Here is an 18,359-nt window from a genome sequence, read left to right as displayed (position 1 = left end):
GAACTCACCACTCCATTATTCAATTATTTAACTAGCAAAATGTGACTAGTGAAGACGTCAGTGGGTCTCTTATCTTTGTCTCATGAGCAGAGTGAGGCTGGTCCATGGCTGGGTTCCATGCAGGGTACTGTGATGCTGGTAAATGGAGTGTAACTCACAACACCACCGTGTTAACAGGCACAGACTAAAGGAAACCAGCTGGTACTTACCTTATTTTGTGTAGTTTGCAGTTGGGATGTTTCAGTCCCTGACACAGCAGCTGCACTCCTGGATCTCCCAGTTTGTTTCTCCCTATATCTAGCTCGGTCAGGTGCTGGTTCATGCTTAGCGCAGAGGAGAGATCACCACAACAAGCAGCGGTTAGACTGCAATGCTCCAACCTGCAGCAGACCGATACAGAAAGGAAAAGGGCTACTTGTTTACAACACCTGCGTTTCCCTCCTTGATACCAGTGTGTATCTCTAAAGAGACTCTGAATTCAGAGACATTACAGAGAAATCAGCTATTTCTATTTAAATACTCATCAAAATACCCCTATACAAGGTCCTAAGCTCCTAAGGCATAATCAACACTACAGCAAAACTCCAACAACGTTAAAATAAATATTCAAACAGGAACTCAGTCAGCCACAAAAAAAAATCTCTTTCCCATCCCTTCATTGCTCTGGGAGGCATCCCATAGTGACCCTCAGCAAACCCAAAACCCTAATCCAACAACTGTCTTCTACAACTTACCCAAGTGGTCATCAGATTCAGGCAATTTTGTGCCAAGGAGGGACGTAAGTTCCAAAACGCCCTGCCAGTGGCCCCTCTCCTTTACAACAAGGGGGAATCCAACTCAGGTGTCCCTGCTGATGGCAGCAGCATGGGAAGAAGTGATCCGACAGGCCATTTAGATCTTTATAGCTCATAGGCTCATAACCAACACCTTAAACTCCACCCAGAGATCAGCTGTCAGCCACTGCAGATCCCAGACCACTGGATCATGTGCTCACCACGAGATGCCCCGCTCAGTAAGCAAGTCACTGTGTGTACACCAGCTTCACTCTCTGAATGGTTTGACACGTAGCCTGTGGCTACTCAGGATGCTTTGGTAGTGAGTAGATTCCTTTCCACGTGCCCAGTTATAGCAGTTACCCTGTCTTCCATGAAGGGATGGTAAGCCAAGAATAGAACTGGGTGGGTAGGATGTAGGTTTATTTCTAGTGGGATAGGGAATCCCTCCCTACACGGAAGGAAACACCTGGGGAATAGGTCACAAGCTCATTCATTGTCAGCACTCTGGTTCCCTTCAGTTTAAGCAAATGAAAACCATCGCTGTTGTGTAAACTGGCCTGGGTGGAGGAGAGAAACTGTGGAGCAGGCTTCTCCTGGTGTGTAACTATGCTATATCCTGCCCTGTCTGAAAACAGAGGATTAAAGGCACATGTGATGGAAAGGTAACTAACTATGTGTTTGTAATGGAGAGGCTGTGAAAACTGGGCAGAGCTGCACACTGGACAGCTGGAGAAGTGCCTTGTGACAGGCTTTCACCTTGATAGGTGTCATTTCACGCTTGCTCCATCTCAGGGACCATCTTTGTAGCTTTGGGCCAGTTAGATGATCCACGCATTCTGGATGTGGTTGATGTGGCACAATCCTCTTGCAGCACATAGTCTTTAAGCCTTTCATTCTCTAGTCTCTATCCAGTGACAGGAGAAGAGCATCCATCAGTTCCATTAAAGCAGCATCAATTCCATACCCTAGCCTGAATCCAGACTGTGCTGAGTCTGGAATGTTGGCTTCGGTCAGGTGGAGCTTGTAGTTGACCTTTTCCTAGCTTCTCTTTGAACTTGCTCAGGAATGGGAGCTTTGACACTGGTCAATCATTGGCTAGAGTGGAAGCTCCAGGGTGAGCTAACGGGACCTGCAGTGCTGTCAACCTCGGTGAGAACTGCTGCCTGGAGAGGGGGCAGGCTGAGGAAGAGCTGGGTGAAGGACAAAGTACCCTGGCTCCTCCCATAGACAGTCCCCAGCTGATGATTATTTCTACTGAATTTCTTTGTCTTTTTGTCCTTTCCTGCTTCTCTTTTTCCTCTTTCTTTCTTAGGTTGGTAGGTTTGTCCCAGGATTCGTTTATTACAATGAAGGTAAAGGATTTGAATGACAGAGGGTTATTCTAGTCAAATTGTGAAGTCTCCTATACCTGTGTTCTCATTCACACATAGTGAGTAAATTAGTAGAAGGATCTTCAGTAAAATACACTGCATTTATGGTGCATGTAGAGTGGCTGTGTGCTCCAACTTCTCATCTAATACAAGGTGATAAATCTACATAGCAGTGGGTCTCTTTGGCTTGGCTACACTTGAGAGTTGCAGCGTTGGTGGAGGTTTTCCAGCGCTGCAACTTAGTAACTGTCCACACCTGCAAGGCACATCCAGCGTTGTACACCTGGTCTGCTTGAGGTGTAACGAGTGCAGCGCTGGTGATGCAGCGCTGCTCGTCAAGTGTGGCCACACACCAGCGCTGTTATTGGCCTCCAGGGTATTAGGAGATATCCCAGAATGCTTTTAACTAAATTACTCTCTTTGTTTTGTTATGCAGCCTCTCTTTGTTTTGTTGTGAACTTGGGGCTCCGGGGCTCCCGGGAGCTGCTTATCTAAAAAACAAAACAGCTCCTGTTTGCTGTGATCAATCTGTAACTGACTGTGAACAATCAAATGAGATATCCCCCTGCCTGCCTCATTCACAGGGGTTGAGTGTTTGCTTGACGAGAGAAACAGCGGGGGGGGGGGGCAGGACAGAGAAAGGGAGTCAGTTGGAGCAGCTGCTTATCTGGTCTGCAGGCTGTTTGCAGTTAAGAATAAGGGGTTGGGAAAATTTTCTGATTTTGCAAGGCAGGGAGCTGATACACAGTGTCGGCTCCAAAAATCCACTCTCTCTCTCTCCCCCGCTCCCTGTCACACTACACCCCACCCCCCTCTTTTGAAAAGCACGTTGCTGCCACTTGAACGCTGGGATAGCTGCCCATAATGCAGCACTCCCAACAGCGCTGCAAATGTGGCCACACACCAGCGCTGGTAGCTGTGAGTGTGGCCACACACCAGCGCTGCTCCTACACAGCTGTATGACCAGCGCTGCAACTCCCAGCGCTGCAACTCTCAAGTGTAGCCAAAAATCCTTGGGAAGACAGTAGGTGTTTTTAAGGGTTGTTGATGCGTTCATCATAGTACTGCGATTCTAGTAGAAAGAGCTGAAATCCCAATAGTACAATGTCAATAGGCACAGAGAAACCAGCTGCTACTTACCCTAGTTTCTGCAGTTTGCAGTTTGGATGCTTCACTCCTTCACACAGCAGCTGCACTCCAGCATCTCCCAGTTCATTATACCCCAGTTCCAGCTCTGTCAAGTACTGGTTAGTGCTGAGAGCGGAGGAGAGATCCCCACAACAATCAGCTGTGAGATCACAACCCCACAAACTGCAGGAGACAGAAACACACAGAGAAGGAAATGAGTTATCATTTCCCTCCAGTTTGTGGCAATTCTTTCACTCATGTCAGTGTCCGTCTGGAAAGGGAGGATTCATTCAGAAGAGACCAGTCACAGGGCTCTAGCAGGAGGCTGTAGGACTGGTGGCACCAACAACCCCTGTGTGGATTCCTGTCTACGTGCCCCTGGCTCTGTCAGTCACCCTGTGTTCCACAAGGGAATGTTCAGATGAGCTGAAGGGAGGGAAGCAGACTGCAGGGGTGTTTGTAATGGGCTGGAGAATCCTAACAGGCACTGAGTAATAGTTCAAACCCCTTCCCAGTGCTTGTACTCAAGCTCCTTTCTGCTTATGCTAATTCAATCTAAAGCTGCTGTGTGAGCTCCTCTGCCTCCCCCAGATCATTCCCCAGTGCCTAAAACTACACCTATATCATCACTGCAGTTACCCCAGCTCTGAATGTCTAGTTCTGGGAACCCAGGTTAGCCAAGCATGGGCGTTGAGTGGCCACACTGCTAAGCCACACTCAAGTCATGTTTGGGCACCCCTGCCCTAGTCAGATAATCTAGCCAAGGCTTACAGCACTTCCAAACCTGGGTCAAAGGCTTTTGTCTGTGGACAGTAGAGGAGTTAGGGCTAAAACCTTAGTAACAGCCCAGGTTAACCCTGCAGTGACCACGTACCCTATAAGCCAGGGCATGTGGGAGCCAAACCTCTTCCAAACTGGAAGACAGATGACATTTTTTCCTCACAGCCAAACTCTAAGCTACGTATACTACTGATATCAGAACAGACCCCGCTCCCAGCCCACCTGTTTAGCACAACTGGGTTCCCTGTTTCCCAAGAGACTTTCTGGGTCTGTAATAAATGACTTTCTTCCCTTGCCTGTATCAGAACCACTTACAAAGGCTAGAGGTGGGGTTCACAATACTTATAAAACGAAGGAATTCACAGTGAATCTGACTTGTGCTCCTTGTAAGGTTCCAGGCCTGGGACACATGATCTCACTGCATGCTGGTATGCAGGCTTCACAATCAAAAACTCCCTCTAAAGGGAGCGTGTTTCTTGGCCTATTGAATTGCTATGGGAAGTCTGTAGTTAACCTCCATGGCTGAACCCTTGAAGTTGCTACATATAAAAGAAACCTGTTATTGACCACAGAATATATTACTGGGTCATTCTGGGACACTCAAGATGACATGAAGGAAATTCCTTAGTTTTCTATGTACCACTGCTAGGAGTCTGGGTAATAAATAGGAGGAACTGGAAATGCTCACACGAGAAATTCTGTCGTAGTTGGTATTACCAGAACCTATGGGAGGATTCACATGATTAGAATGTTTAAATTAATGACTACAACCTATTTAGTAAAGAAAGGAGAGGATAAAAGACTGATTAATGGCAATTAATATAAATCAGAAATTAAGACGTGCAGGCAATTGATAAGTGAAGCTAAAAGTCTCAACAGCAAAAGCATCTACAGACAATATGGTTAAGAATAATTAAAAGGAATTTTTTTTAATATATCTTGAACAAAAGTAATCCTAACAATAGTGTAGGTCCATTTCTAGATGGAGATAGTAAAATTGTCAACAATGATGCAGAAAAGGCAGAAATATTAAATATCTACTTTTGTTTTGTAGCTGACAGAAATTAGAGTCATAGGACTGGAAGGGACCTCAAGAGGTCATCTAGTCCAGTCCCCTCTGCTCATGGTAGGGCTAAGACCATACCTGACTGGTATTTGTCTAACTCAGGGGTGGCTTTTCAGAAGTTAATATGCGGCTCCTTGTATAGGCACTGACTCCAGGGCTGGAACTACAGGTACCAACTTTCCAATGTGCTCACTGCTCAACCCCTGGCTCTGCTGACGAGGGGCTGCTGACATTTTACTGTGGCTCTTTGACAATGTACATTAGTCAATTCTGGCTCCTTCTCAGGCTCAGGTTGGCCACCCCTGGTCTAACCTGCTCTTAAAAGTCTCCAATTCCACAACCTCCCTAGTCAATTTATTCCAGTGCTTAACTATGCTGACAGTTAGAAAAAAATTTCTAGTATCCAACCCAGGGGTGGGCAAACTTTTTGGGGCGCGGGCCACATCTGGGTGAGGAAATTGTATGCAGGGCCAGGGCATGGGGGGTGGAGTGCGGGATGTGGAGGAAGGGGCTCAGGACAAGGGATAGGGACAGAGAAGGGGTGCAGAGTGTAAGAGGGGGCTCAGGGAAGGGGGTTGGGGTACAGGAGGGGTGCAGAGTGCAGGACGGGGCTCAGGGCAGGGAGTTGGGGTGCACGGGGTGCAGGGTGCAGCAGGGAGCTCAGGGCAGGTGGTTGGAATGCACAGGAGTGCAGAAAGGGGCTCAGGGCAGGGAGTTGGGTGCAGGAGGGGTGCGAGGTACAGGCAGAGGGCTTAGGGCAGGAAGTTGGGGGGCGGGGGGCAGGAGGGGTTTGAGCTCCAGCCCGGTGCCGCTTACCTAAAGTGGCTCCGGGGTGGCAGTGGCGCACACCAGGGCCAAGGCAGGCTCCCTGCATGCCTGCCCTGTCCCCACGCCACTCCAGGAAGTGCTGCGGCCCCTGGAGGGGGGGGGGGCAGAGGGCTCTGCGTGCGCACATGGAGCCCTTTGCCTCCAGGCCCGGGGGCTGCTTCTGAGAGCAGCGCCGGGCCCACAGCACCACCAGGGGTAATCCCGCGGGCCGGATCCAAAGCCCTGAAGGGCCGGATCCAGCCCGCGGGCCATAGTTTGCCCATCCCTGGTCCAACCTAACCTGCCCTTGCTGGAATTGCTGCAATTTAAGTCCATTGCTTCTTGTTGTATCCTCAGAGGTTAAGCAGAAAATTTTTTCTCCCTTCTCCTTGCAACAACCTTTTATGTACTTGAAAACTGTTATCATGTCCCCTCTCAGTCTTCTCTTCTCCAGACTAAACAAACCCATTTTTTTCCAGGAAGCTGGAGGATTTATTCATAACACATAATGGTGATAAAATATTTTCTGTTCCAACACTATCTAAAGAGGATTAAATAGCATCTCAGAGTTAAATAATTGTAAATCAGAAGGTCTTTATTGCACCAATCTTTTTTTCAATAATAATTGGCTGAGGAGCTTTCTGGACTGTTGATGTTAAATAAATCTTGGGAAACTGAGGAAGTTCCAGAGGACTGAAAGAAAGCCAATGCTGTGCTGATATTTTAAAATGACAAATGGAATGAACTGAGAATTACAGTCCATTTGGCCTCCCATCAACCCAGAAAAAAAATAATGGAACAGCAGAGATAGATCTAGTAATAAAGAGGTAAAGGATCGAATATCAATAATGGCAGTCAATGTAATTCATGGAAAACGGGTTTGTTTGACAAGACCTGACACCGGTCTTGGAGATTATGAGTCTGGTTGATAAACGTAACTACTGAGATGGTGTACTTAGACTTCTGCAAGAAACTTGATTTATTAGCACACCACATTTTGATTAAAAATAGCAATGTACAAAAATCAATACAACACATGAAATGGACAGAAAATTGATAGACTGATAGCTCTCATCCCATCCATGTACTGTGGGTGTTCCCTTTTTTCTTGCTGGTTAGAGATGGACAAAATTTGACAGCCAGCCAGAGATTAGAACCCCCACGTCTGTGGAGCTCCCAGAATTCTCTGCCTCCACTCCCGGGTAATCGGCACACCAGGGGTCTCCTCTTTGTGGCAGAGTCTCAAGATCTTTTTAAATTGGATTCCATTGGAGGCTCATACAAATGACTCTAAACTGAAGTACGCTATATTCAATTATAAAAATAGCAATGAGCAGGCTCCCTTTTAGCCAGAGGGTTTTCCACGCCAGTCTTGCATCTGGTCTGGCCACAGCTCTCTTCCACAAGAGGGATCATTTTGGGGGCAGTCCGTCTTTCCTCCTTTAACTCTCTGGTCATGGCTGAGAGAGGAAAGAAGAGGAGCCATGAATGCTCTGATGGTGCAGCTCTCTCAGAGCCAGGACCTCAAGGGCTCGAGTGCCCCAGCTGTAGGTAAGAGCCTGCAGCCAAACTAGAGAGTGGTATAGGAGAAGCCAGGTCTCCCTGTTGTCCTTTACACATGGGGCACAGCCCACTCAGGAGGTAGGGCTACAATGAAACAGTGGCTCATTGTGGAGTCCCTGTCCTTGTCAGGCCATCTGGCACCGGAGCTGCGAGTGAGCAAAGCAGCTTTCGAGGCTCCCAGTACTGCAGCAAGCAGAGCTGGCTGAAACGTCTCCATTGAAACTTTTTTTTAAATGGAAAATGGCTTTGTTCAACTACAAAGAAATGTCCCTTTTTTGTGAATGTCCATGTATGTGTGTGGGCGGGATTCACAACTAGCTGTTGCAGTCAGCTCCTTCCTGCCTCTGAGGAGCACAGGCAGGCCAGCTCCTCCTGCCCTTCCAGCCTCACAAAGGACAGGCCAGAGGGTAAGTACCCAGGCAACCCTCAGCCCTCACATCATTCAAAGGGATCCGCATCCCTCTACAGTCCTGGGAGTTCCCCTAAGAGAGAAACCAAGGTACTAGCTTTGTCTCAGCTATTGCAAATTATGCCGTCCTCTGAAATGTGAAGGCACAGGTGTCCAGCAGACACACACGCTCCCAAGGTCAGAGTGAAGGTTTGCATTATAGTGCGGTTGTGTTGTGTTACTACACGTGGCGGAGCATAGGACTTACGGAGGAGCAGAGTCGGTCAGTGGAAGTGGTGAATTTGTTGTGTAAGGGGTGACGATATTTAAATGGGATGTTTTCTTGTTTTTAAGGTTTCAGAGTAGCAGCCGTGTTAGTCTGTATCCGCAAAAAGAACAGGAGTACTTGTGGCACCTTAAAGACTAACAAATTTATTTTAGCATGAGCTTTCGTGAGCTACAGCTCACTTCTTCGGATGCATAGAATGGAACACACAGACAGGAGATATTTATACATAGAGAGAACATGAAAAGGTGGAAGTACGCATAACAACAGGAAAAGTCTAATTGAGCTCATCTCAATTGATTAGACTCTTCCTGTTGTTATGCATACTTCCACCTTTTCATGTTCTCTGTATGTATAAATATATTCTGTCTGTGTGTTCCATTCTATGCATCCGAAGAAGTGAGCTGTAGCTCACGAAAGCTCATGCTAAAATAAATTTGTTAGTCTTTAAGGTGCCACAAGTACTCCTGTTCTTTTTGTTTTTAAGGGTTTGTTTGTGGGACCATTCCTCTTGTGCAACATTTGTGGTTGGGTTTGGATTGGACCTTTTCTCTAAAAGAGACGCTCGAGTTCAAACAGGAATTAATTCAGGGAAGTTCTCTGGCCTGTGTTGTACAGGTCAGACTAGCTGTCACAAGGTCCCTTCTGGCCTTCTAATCTATATGCATGAGGACAGATGCACTGATTTAGCTCCAATATTTTTGGGTAAGACAGTGCCAGTATGGAGGGCAAAGCCTGAGTCCATTCAGCCATGGCTAGTTGGACACATTGAATTGCTTGTGGTTCGCTCATTCGAAAAACCAGTTGAAACTCAAACAATACAAGTCTAGTGCATGAGCAGAGCCGGCTCCAGGCACCAGCCCAGCAAGCAGCTGCTTGGGGCGGCACATCTGGGTCTTTGGCAGCAATTCGGCAGCGGGTCCCTCACTCCCTCTCAGAGCGAAGGACCAGCCGCCAAATTGCGGCCGAAGACTGAAGCAGCGACGGTAGAGCTGCAGATCACGGCTTTTTTTTTTTCTTTTTGCTGCTTGGGGCAGCAAAAACCCTGGAGCCGGCCCTATGCACGAGGCCTATGAATCACCCACCAGACAACTTGTGGTTTTGAGGATCAGGGAGCTGTAGTGTCCAAAGGTTAATTTTACAATGAACATGAAAGACAAAGGGTTGGGCTGATGCACTTTCAGAAAGGTCAGTGTGCTATAGCAAGCCCATTGGGGGTGGAGCAGGAAGAGAGAATGAGAGGAAAGAGAGAGACAGGGAAATGGGGGTGTAGTGTGAAAGGGAAGAGAGAACTCGCACAGAGACCAGGATGGGGCATTGACAGATGGGCAGCTTTGCCCAGCCAGGGGCTCAGAGGCTGGGCTTCTGACAGTTGTAATGTAGGTATATTTATTGTTTGAAACCCAAAGATGTTTCCCCCAGTGAGCTGGGAATTTCATAGTTCCAGGCTCAGCCAATCAATGAAAATGAAGCTGAATTGGGGGCAGATGAGGTACCATCAATTTCCTGAGCTGTCAGCCCATGTGGCATCACTGCCTCCCATGCCACCATCTGTGAATGACTCACTCCCAACCCTCTTCTAGCCTATGAGGGATAAAAGGGGCAGGACTCTTTGCAGGGCCACACAGATGGGAGGCACCAGTGATCCGTAGGTTTTGATCCTCAGGAGGAGACAGGAGGCTGCAAGTGTCCTGAGCGGAGGCTCCCAGAGCAAGGGGGGGTGAAGGACAGTGAAAGGGGGAAAGGGAAGAAAAACCACTAACAGATGTCTTCTTTCCCTACAGAGAGGAGGGGTTTTGATAACAGCTGGTGGATTCTCTGTTCTGCAGGCTGTGTAGTGGAGAGTGGCACCTTATCCTCAAGAAGAAAGATAAGGAAGAGGCACTGATGGTGAGAATAAAAGGAGAAATCAACTAGCCCTGAGCTGAGTCCCATCCATCTACACACAGACAGGCAGAGCTTTGAGGCTTCCCTGGATGGCTGAAAGGGAGAGATGAGGATAGAAGCAGCTCAGCCCTCCAGGCTTGGATCTGATGTTTTTGGGAGGGAATGGGGATCCCTGCATTAGGGGCCTGTGGTACTAACCCCAAACTCCAATGATGGGCCTTAGCTGGGAAGCTGATTTTGCCGTTCACTCTGCTTGTGCTTTTGCAGCTTTTCAAGAGATCTCAGCATCCAACATACAGGTCTTTGGAAAACCTGGGCAGAACAGTAACAATGGGAGCCACTGGGTTCTGAGTAATTCTGAAAATCTGGCCCAAAGTCCTGGGAGTTCCCCAGGAGCATCCCACACCAGGTTTGAAGTTCAGTCATGAAAGAAGAACCACCGAGCAGACATGTACTGGAATAGAAAAGGGAGGAACCACAGCTTGCCCCAAAGGGTTTTGTGTTTTATAATGAGTCCAACATTGGCCTCTGTTCTAACCTGCCTGGTTTGTTACTGTGGCCACACGTCCCCACTCCCAGAGGGCTGCACTTCAAAGAGTATTTCTCCAAACTGGTGGTGCCTCTCAGCCGAGAGAAGCTTCCGCTCCAACTCTGTGAATTTCAAAGCAAGAGCTACCATGGCTAGAGCTGAAGCTGACACCACACTGGACAGTTCAGCTCAGATCGGGAGGTTAAGAATCCTTAGGCTCCTGGAACCAATATTGCCTTAATACATTTTAAATCAATATGTCAAGGTGTCAAAAGTCATTAACTTCCCTACAAGACACCATCAGCTCAGGATTAAACAAAGTCTGTGAATGGCTTGCCAATTACAGAACCAGTTTCTCCTCCCTTGGTTTTCACACCTCAACTGCTAGAACAGGGCCTCATCCTCCCTGATTGATCTAACCTCGTTATCTCTAGCTTGCTTCTTGCTTGCTTATATATACCTGCCCCTGGAAATTTCCACTACTTGCATCCGAAGAAGTGGGTATTCACCCACGAAAGCTCATGCTGCAAAACGTCTGTTAGTCTATAAGGTGCCACAGGATTCTTTGCTGCTTTTACAGAACCAGACTAACACGGCTACCCCTCTGATATTTGACACCATGCAAGGCACTGCATTTAGCCGTATGGAGTGGAAATCCATCAACCTCATGAAGAAACTTGCACAAATACAGACAGATATCATCTTCCTTTCCAAATGTAAACGAATGGACATCATACCTAATGGACTAAAGGTAAAAAATCCACTGCTATCTACATACTACACAGACCACAGTGAGAGATTATGCCATACTCTATCAAAGAAACTGAGGAACCACCTGATCAGCATCCTATACAGCAAACAGGAAAACATCAAAAAAGAGCTCTCCAACCTGGAGACTCTCATCAATAACCAAACTTCCACACAAACGGACTTCACTAAAATAAGACAGGAGATCTACATTACTCACTTCACCTCTCTACAAAGGAAAAAGGACTGTAAGCTGTCTAAACTCCTACCTGCCACATGGGGCCACAACCGTGGTACCCCTAACCCACCCAGCAATATCGTCAATCTATCCAACCACACACTCAGCCCAGAAGAACAGTCTGTCCTATCTTTCTGCCCTGCCACCCCCACCAACATGATACAGTTCTGCGGTGATCTGGAAGCCTACTTTCGCTGTCTCCGACTCAAAGAATACTTCCAGGACAACACTGAACAGCACACTGATACACAGTTACCCTCCCACCAACAGCACAAGAAGAAGAACTCCACATGGACTCCTCCTGAGGGTCGAAATGACAGTCTGGACCTATACATTGAATGCTTCCGCCAACGTGCACAGGCAGAAATTGTGGAAAAACAACATTGCTTGCCTCACAACCTAAGTCGTGCAGAACGCAATGCCATCCACAGCCTCAGAAACCATCCTGACATTATAATCAAAGAGGCTGATAAAGGAGGTGCTGTTGTCATCATGAACAGGTCTGACTACCAAAAGGAGGCCGCCAGACAACTCTCCAATACCAAATTTTACAGGCTACTTCCCTCAGATCCCACTGAGGAATACACTAAGAAACTGCATCATCTACTCAGGACACTCCCTACACTAACACCAGAACAAATCAACATACCCTTAGAGCCCCGACCAGGGTTATTCTATCTACTACCCAAGATCCACAAACCCGGAAATCCTGGACGCCCCATCATCTCGGGCATTGGAACTCTCACTGAAGGACTGTCTGGATATGTAGACTCTCTACTCAGACCCTATGTTACCAGCACTCCCAGCTATCTCCGTGACACCACTGATTTCCTGAGGAAACTACAATGCATTGGTGACCTTCCAGAAAACACCATCCTAGCTACCATGGATGTAGAGGCTCTCTACACAAACATCCCACACACTGATGGAATACAAGCTGTCAGGAACAGTATCCCTGATGATGCCACAGCACAACTGGTTGCTGAGCTCTGTGCCTTTATCCTCACACACAACTATTTCAAATTTAATGACAATATATATCTCCAGATCAGTGGCACCGCTATGGGCACCCGCATGGCCCCACAATATGCCAATATTTTTATGGCCGACCTGGAACAATGCATCCTCAGCTCCCGTCCACTCACGCCCCTTCTCTACCTACGCTACATTGATGACATCTTCATCATCTGGACCCATGGGAAGGAGACTCTGGAAAAATTCCACCACGATTTCAACAGCTTCCACCCCTCCGTCAACCTCAGCCTGGACCAATCTACACGGGAGGTCCACTTCCTAGACACCACGGTGCAAATAAGTCACATTAACACCACCCTATACCGAAAACCTACCGACCGCTATGCCTACCTTCATGCCTCCAGCTTTCATCCCAGACACACCACAAGATCCATTGTCTACAGCCAAGCACTGAGGTACAACCGTATTTGCTCTAACCCCGCAGACAGAGACCAACACCTAGAAAATCTCCACCAAGCATTCTCAAGACTACAGTACCCACACGAGGAAATAAGGAAACAGATCAGCAGAGCCAGACATGTACCCAGAAGCCTCCTACTGCAAGACAAACCCAAGAAAGAAACCAACAGGACTCCACTGGCCATCACATACAGTCCCCAGCTAACCCCTCCAATGCATCATCAGGGATCTACAACCCATCCTGGACAATGATCCTTCACTTTCACAGGCCTTGGGTGGCAGGCCAGTCCTTGCCCACAGACAACCTGATACCTACAAGACAGTTTGCTAGCTGAAGGGAAAGACTGTACTATTGTAAAACAAATGCATTTTAGTAAGAGTTGTTTAAAAAAATAATCTATTTATTCACTAATTATCAGGGGGCTGTGGAGCCAGCTTCTGGTGTGGGCCCAGCTTTACTTAAAAATGTCCAGTGCACGTTGGGAGCCAATGATGCAGGTGCTGGAGAGACACTAATCTCTCTGCATCTCCACGTAGCTGCAGGGAGCGGACATCAGACATCAGCCACAGACCCTGCCAAGCGCTTTACACAAAGGACACCTGTAAACACAGAGAGGTCAAATGTTACTTACCCCAGTTTCTGCAGTTTGCAGTTCGGGTGTTTCAGTCCCTCGCACAGCAGCTGCACTCCGGAATCTCTTAGATAGTCAATACCCAGCTCCAGCTCTGTCAGGCTGTCACTGATGCTGAGAACAGCCGCCAGATCCTCACAGCAAGCATCCGTGAGAAGGAAATTCTTCAACCTGTGGGAGAGAGAAACGCAGAGACAAGCAATCACAGTGTGAATGGGCCTTGTCCCAGCTGTTATGACAGGTAGCCCCACCCACCCACTTCTCTCCCTGACCACTCAGCATTGAGAATGGGCCAGAAGCCCTGCATCACACCCTGACCCAAGCCCCACCTCTTGTCTAATGAGAAACCAGTGTTGGATGGGACTTCCTGCATAAGCCCTGCTCCTTGCACTTCACCCGGACTGGACCACCCTGGGAATGAGCCAGACATTTCAAGCCCCAACCCTCCGCCATTGACCAATGAGGAATAAGGGGTGGGGAAAGACTTCCACCCTAAGCATCGTCCTTAGTCCTTTCCACTGACCAACCAGAATTCAGGATGGCCCCTGTACTCCCTCCCCTCTGTCAGAGTTTTAGAGTAACTTCACCTTTGATCCCCTCTGTGGTTTGCTCAAGGAAAACTCCCTCAGGGTTCTAGCTGTCGCCTCTCTCTGGGCAGGGACCCATGTCCCATTCCCTTCTGACAAGGGGTCCCATTCCCTTCTGACAAGGGGTTTAGGCTGTGGCAGCTGGCAGTTGCACTCTGATTATCCCCAGAAGGTCTGACTTAGTGCAGCCCCTGGACTTTGCTCTCTTTCCAAAGGCTAGAACCGTGGTTTACTAGTGACCAACCAGCTCTCTCCAAGCAGAGTGCAATTATTTAAGGACAAAAACATACAGAGAAAACAGAAAACAATAACAGGATTTAAATGCTCCCCCTCCCACATCACCTCTATGGAGACCCAGGCAGGTTCCAGTCCCAACAACCCTTCAGCCGGGTGGAGTCTCCCCTTGGACAAAAGGTCACAGCCACTTGTCAAATCAAAAAAGAGAACCCCTCTGTCAAGATCAACTCAGCCTTTTCTCCCAAACCTCTTGCTTTCTCCCCGCTCCCCAAGTCTGAGTGGCCATACAGCAAATGTCCCTGCATAATTATTAGGTCCTGCTGGAAAGCAGGCATGGGATGCCTACACAAGGCTGGGACACATAAGAGCCTGCTGTGTAACTGGACAGCCCTTGAGCCTCTGTGGAGGATGCAAATAACTCGAGCTGGTCTGTAGGCTTGGGACAGAGCATAAGAAGGCCCAGAGATGCCCGTTTGGGAAGATTTTCACAGGAAAAGCAAAAGGCACATCTAACAAAGAGGCTGCACCCTGCTAAATGTTGAGTCCTTGCTCCAACGTATGGGCAGGGGGGCGAGATCTCTTCAGCAAAATAGCTGGTAAAAAATGTATGTTCACCCTAACCTTGTTCTTGGAAGCATTTGCACTGCTGAGCTTAAATTTACTAAAAAAGTTCAGCCTGAAGCAGACACCCGGTGTGGAAAATTTCTACCCAAGCAGTTAGAGTTCAGCCAATTTATAAGCAACTGAAGACAGACTTACAATAGGAAGTATTGGACAAATTCAATAATAGGTGATACTACCAGCACATGTATTCAATTATAGGCAAAACACTTATTCCTTAAGTTCAGCGAGGAGGAGGAGGAGTCTGGAGGTAGAGCTCCAGTTTGGGCCCATCTTTCTTTATAACTTCAAGTTTACAAACATGACAGTCCATCGGGATGTTGTGAACCACTGACACATCAGGTGCTGCAGGGTTACTCAGCTGTCAGCCTCACCATGTACTCACAGGGAGCTGACAGTGTCACACTGTTGAGTCTGAACTCTTTATGAACTGAAACTTAACCCAGACTTGATGTCTCTATCTGAAACTTTTAATCAAAGCTCTGACCTGCGAACTACTCATGACACCCCCCGCCTCCCAATAAGCAGCCATCTCCTCCTTTGTCTTTTCTAATTTACATTTTAACCTGTTTTATCCTGTAGAATCTTGATTGATTATGCATGACCATTATGATCTGTTAATCACTTTGTTTACTTCTGTGTATAAACATTGATGCTCAGCTTTGCTCTTAAGCTAAGGATGGTGTGAGCCGTTGATCATCACGTTGTTGTCTGGTCTCTGACAGATCTCTGAGCCCTATACCAACTCCGCACAAACGGGTGCTGAGAGGAGGAGTAGGACTTTTTTTACCTAACAATTTGACAGCAGGATAAACGCCAGTTGGAGGGCTGTCAGACACCATGGGTCGGGATTGTAAATAAGTTATGGAATGAAGGAATCTCCCAGTACAGACAGGAATGTCTAGCTGCCTTAAGAGGAGTAAGGAGCCAGATCAAAAGACCATCCGGGACAGTTATGTTACTGGTTTTGTTGGGACACAGCAGCAGAGCTGTGGAAATCTTTAAAAATTATGGCAGTCAGGTATTCTTCCCATGTTATTTCGATGAAGGGTGTAAACCCACGGTGTTTTAAAATCTGCAGGACTCAGATCGGAATCTCTGCAGAGGGATAGGGAGGAAATGGAAGGGCACACTCGGGAGAGTAATTTACTAGGCAAAGATCAAGCAGATGCAGCAGGATGCATACTACTCTTATTTCATTTTTGTGAATCAGTCAGGGGAGGTGAGTCAGTCACTAGTGTGTTGGATAGCTGATTTTTGCATGGAAGAAAAAAGGGAAAAGAGTAAAGAGAAAAGGAAGAATATAAGTTGATGGCTTTAGCTTTTGGTGTGTTCAAGGCAGAAGAAGCCGTGGTGCAGCTTTCGGTGTGGTATTCAAGGCAGAAGCCGTGGCCGGGGATCTCAGGGTGCTCCCAGCCACCAGGAAATTGTTTCAGTGCGGATAACCCGGTCACTTTAAACATGAATGCTGCACCACCAGCCCAGCCCGTTCCTCAGGCCTGGATCAACTACGGGCACAGCAGCAGCTGCAGCGAACTCAGCCTTCTCAATGGGCAAACAATGTGATGGTCTTATTTCCTTAATGTCTTTAGCGGGCTCTTTCCTCACTTTCTCCTCCCAGCAAAGAGCCTCATCTAACCCTTTCAGTCCAGGGACTGCCTGTCTGTTTCCTCATTGATACTGGAGCTACTTTCTCTCTTTTAAATCATGCCCCCTCTCCTGGCTATCCTCTGAGGTTAAAACTGCAACTGGGGTGGAAGGCAACCCACAGTCTCTGGGACTCACTTTGCCTCTAAATGTTATTTATGCTGATAAATGTTTTTCTCACCGTTCTTTTTCCCCAGCTTGTCCGATCCCTTTGATGGGCTGAGGCTACTTTAACCTGCACTCCTGAAGGGGTAGGATTATTGATGACAGTGTTAGGAGATTCAGCCCTAACTCACCCTGACCTCACTGACTTGCCTTCAACCCTCTGGGGAATTTCTGACACTGATGTTGGCCTGCTCCTTTCAGCAGAGCCAGTAAGGATTCAAGTGAAGGAAGGCATCCGCCCCATTGTCGAGGATTCATTGCACAAAAGCTAGTCCGCCTCAGCGCACTCCTGTAATACCCCTATACTGCCTGTCAAAAGCCTCCTAAAAGGACGGAGACCCTATTCGTTGGCGCTTTGTACAGGATCTACGGGTATTAATCAGTATGTGGTCCCTCTTCATGCAGTAGTTCCTGATCCAGCTACTATCATCAGCCAAATCCCCTGGGATGCTGAATGGTTCACTGTTATTGACTTAAAATCAGCCTTTTTCAGCATTCCTGTGCACCCAGACTCTCAATATCTCTTTGGTTTCACCTGGGAGGGACAAAGTTATGTCTGGCAACGACTTCCTCAAGGCTACAGAGACAGCCCCACGATTTTCAGCCAATGCCTGAAGGCTTCACCAGTCCGCAGGGATCCACGTTAGTCCTATGATGACATCCTACTAGGTAACCACATCGATGGTAAGGCACTTTTATTATACCTACACACCAGAGGCCACAAGGTAGACCCTAACAAGATTCAGTGGGTCTCACAGAAGGTCCGATATCTTGTCTTCCTGTTAACCCCAGAGGGGAGACAAATGGACCCAGTCCGCATAAAGACTATCCAAAACTGCCCTCTGCCAAACACCAAGAAGCAACTTCGAGGTTTCTTAGGATTAATTGGCTTCTGTCGCCCCTGGTTGCTGTCCTGCGGGAGTTGAGCAAACCGCTCCACCGACTCACTGCTAACCTTGCTCCTGACCCTTTGCAGTGGTCCCCAGACATGATCCAAGCCTTTCAGTTACTCAAGCACAGTGTGGCCTCCTCCATGTCTCTCCGCCCCCCCAATTACAGCAAACCCTTTTACCTTTTTGTCCACGAGAGGCGCGAATGCTAGGTGGCTTACCCAGCTGAGTGGGCCCCACCATTTCCCGCTTGCTTTTACTCCCAGCAGATCGAGGAACCCCATCCTGAGACTCTGGCAGCAGCTGCCCTGCTGATCACAAAGGCAAAGAGCCTGACCCTGGGTCATTTTACCACGGTCTGGACCTCTCATGCTTTGTCAGCCCTTCTGCGTGGGGGCACGACCCAGTCTTTTTTGCCCATCGTCAGCAGCAGCTAGAGGCCGAACTCCTAGAAGACACTAACCTAATTTTTGAAAGGTGTGGGCCTTAATCCAGCTACCTTGCTTCCTGATCTGCCAGTCCTCCAGGATCAGCACGACTGTGTGGAAGTAGTTCATAGCATCTTACAGATAAGGAACAAC

General features: G+C 47.9%; 1 protein-coding gene across 10 annotated transcripts in view; it reads right to left on the bottom strand.

The window, feature by feature from the left end:
- The window catches only part of LOC120403835 (NACHT, LRR and PYD domains-containing protein 3-like), a 67,488-nt gene that overhangs the window by 5,814 nt on the left and 43,315 nt on the right, over nt 1-18,359 (bottom strand). For all 10 annotated transcript variants that reach the window (XM_039535628.1, XM_039535630.1, XM_039535632.1 and 7 more), the window contains 3 exons: nt 13,632-13,802; nt 3,287-3,457; nt 210-380 (listed from right to left, as the gene is read on the bottom strand). In XM_039535628.1, the coding sequence (XP_039391562.1) occupies nt 210-380; nt 3,287-3,457; nt 13,632-13,802 (513 nt within the window). The remainder of the gene's footprint in view (nt 1-209; nt 381-3,286; nt 3,458-13,631; nt 13,803-18,359) is intronic.

The sequence above is a fragment of the Mauremys reevesii genome, linkage group 4 (assembly GCF_016161935.1).
Source record: "Mauremys reevesii isolate NIE-2019 linkage group 4, ASM1616193v1, whole genome shotgun sequence".
NCBI lineage: Eukaryota > Metazoa > Chordata > Testudines > Geoemydidae > Mauremys > Mauremys reevesii.
Note: the sequence above shows the minus strand (reverse complement) of the source record. Positions and strands in the feature narration are given on the sequence as shown.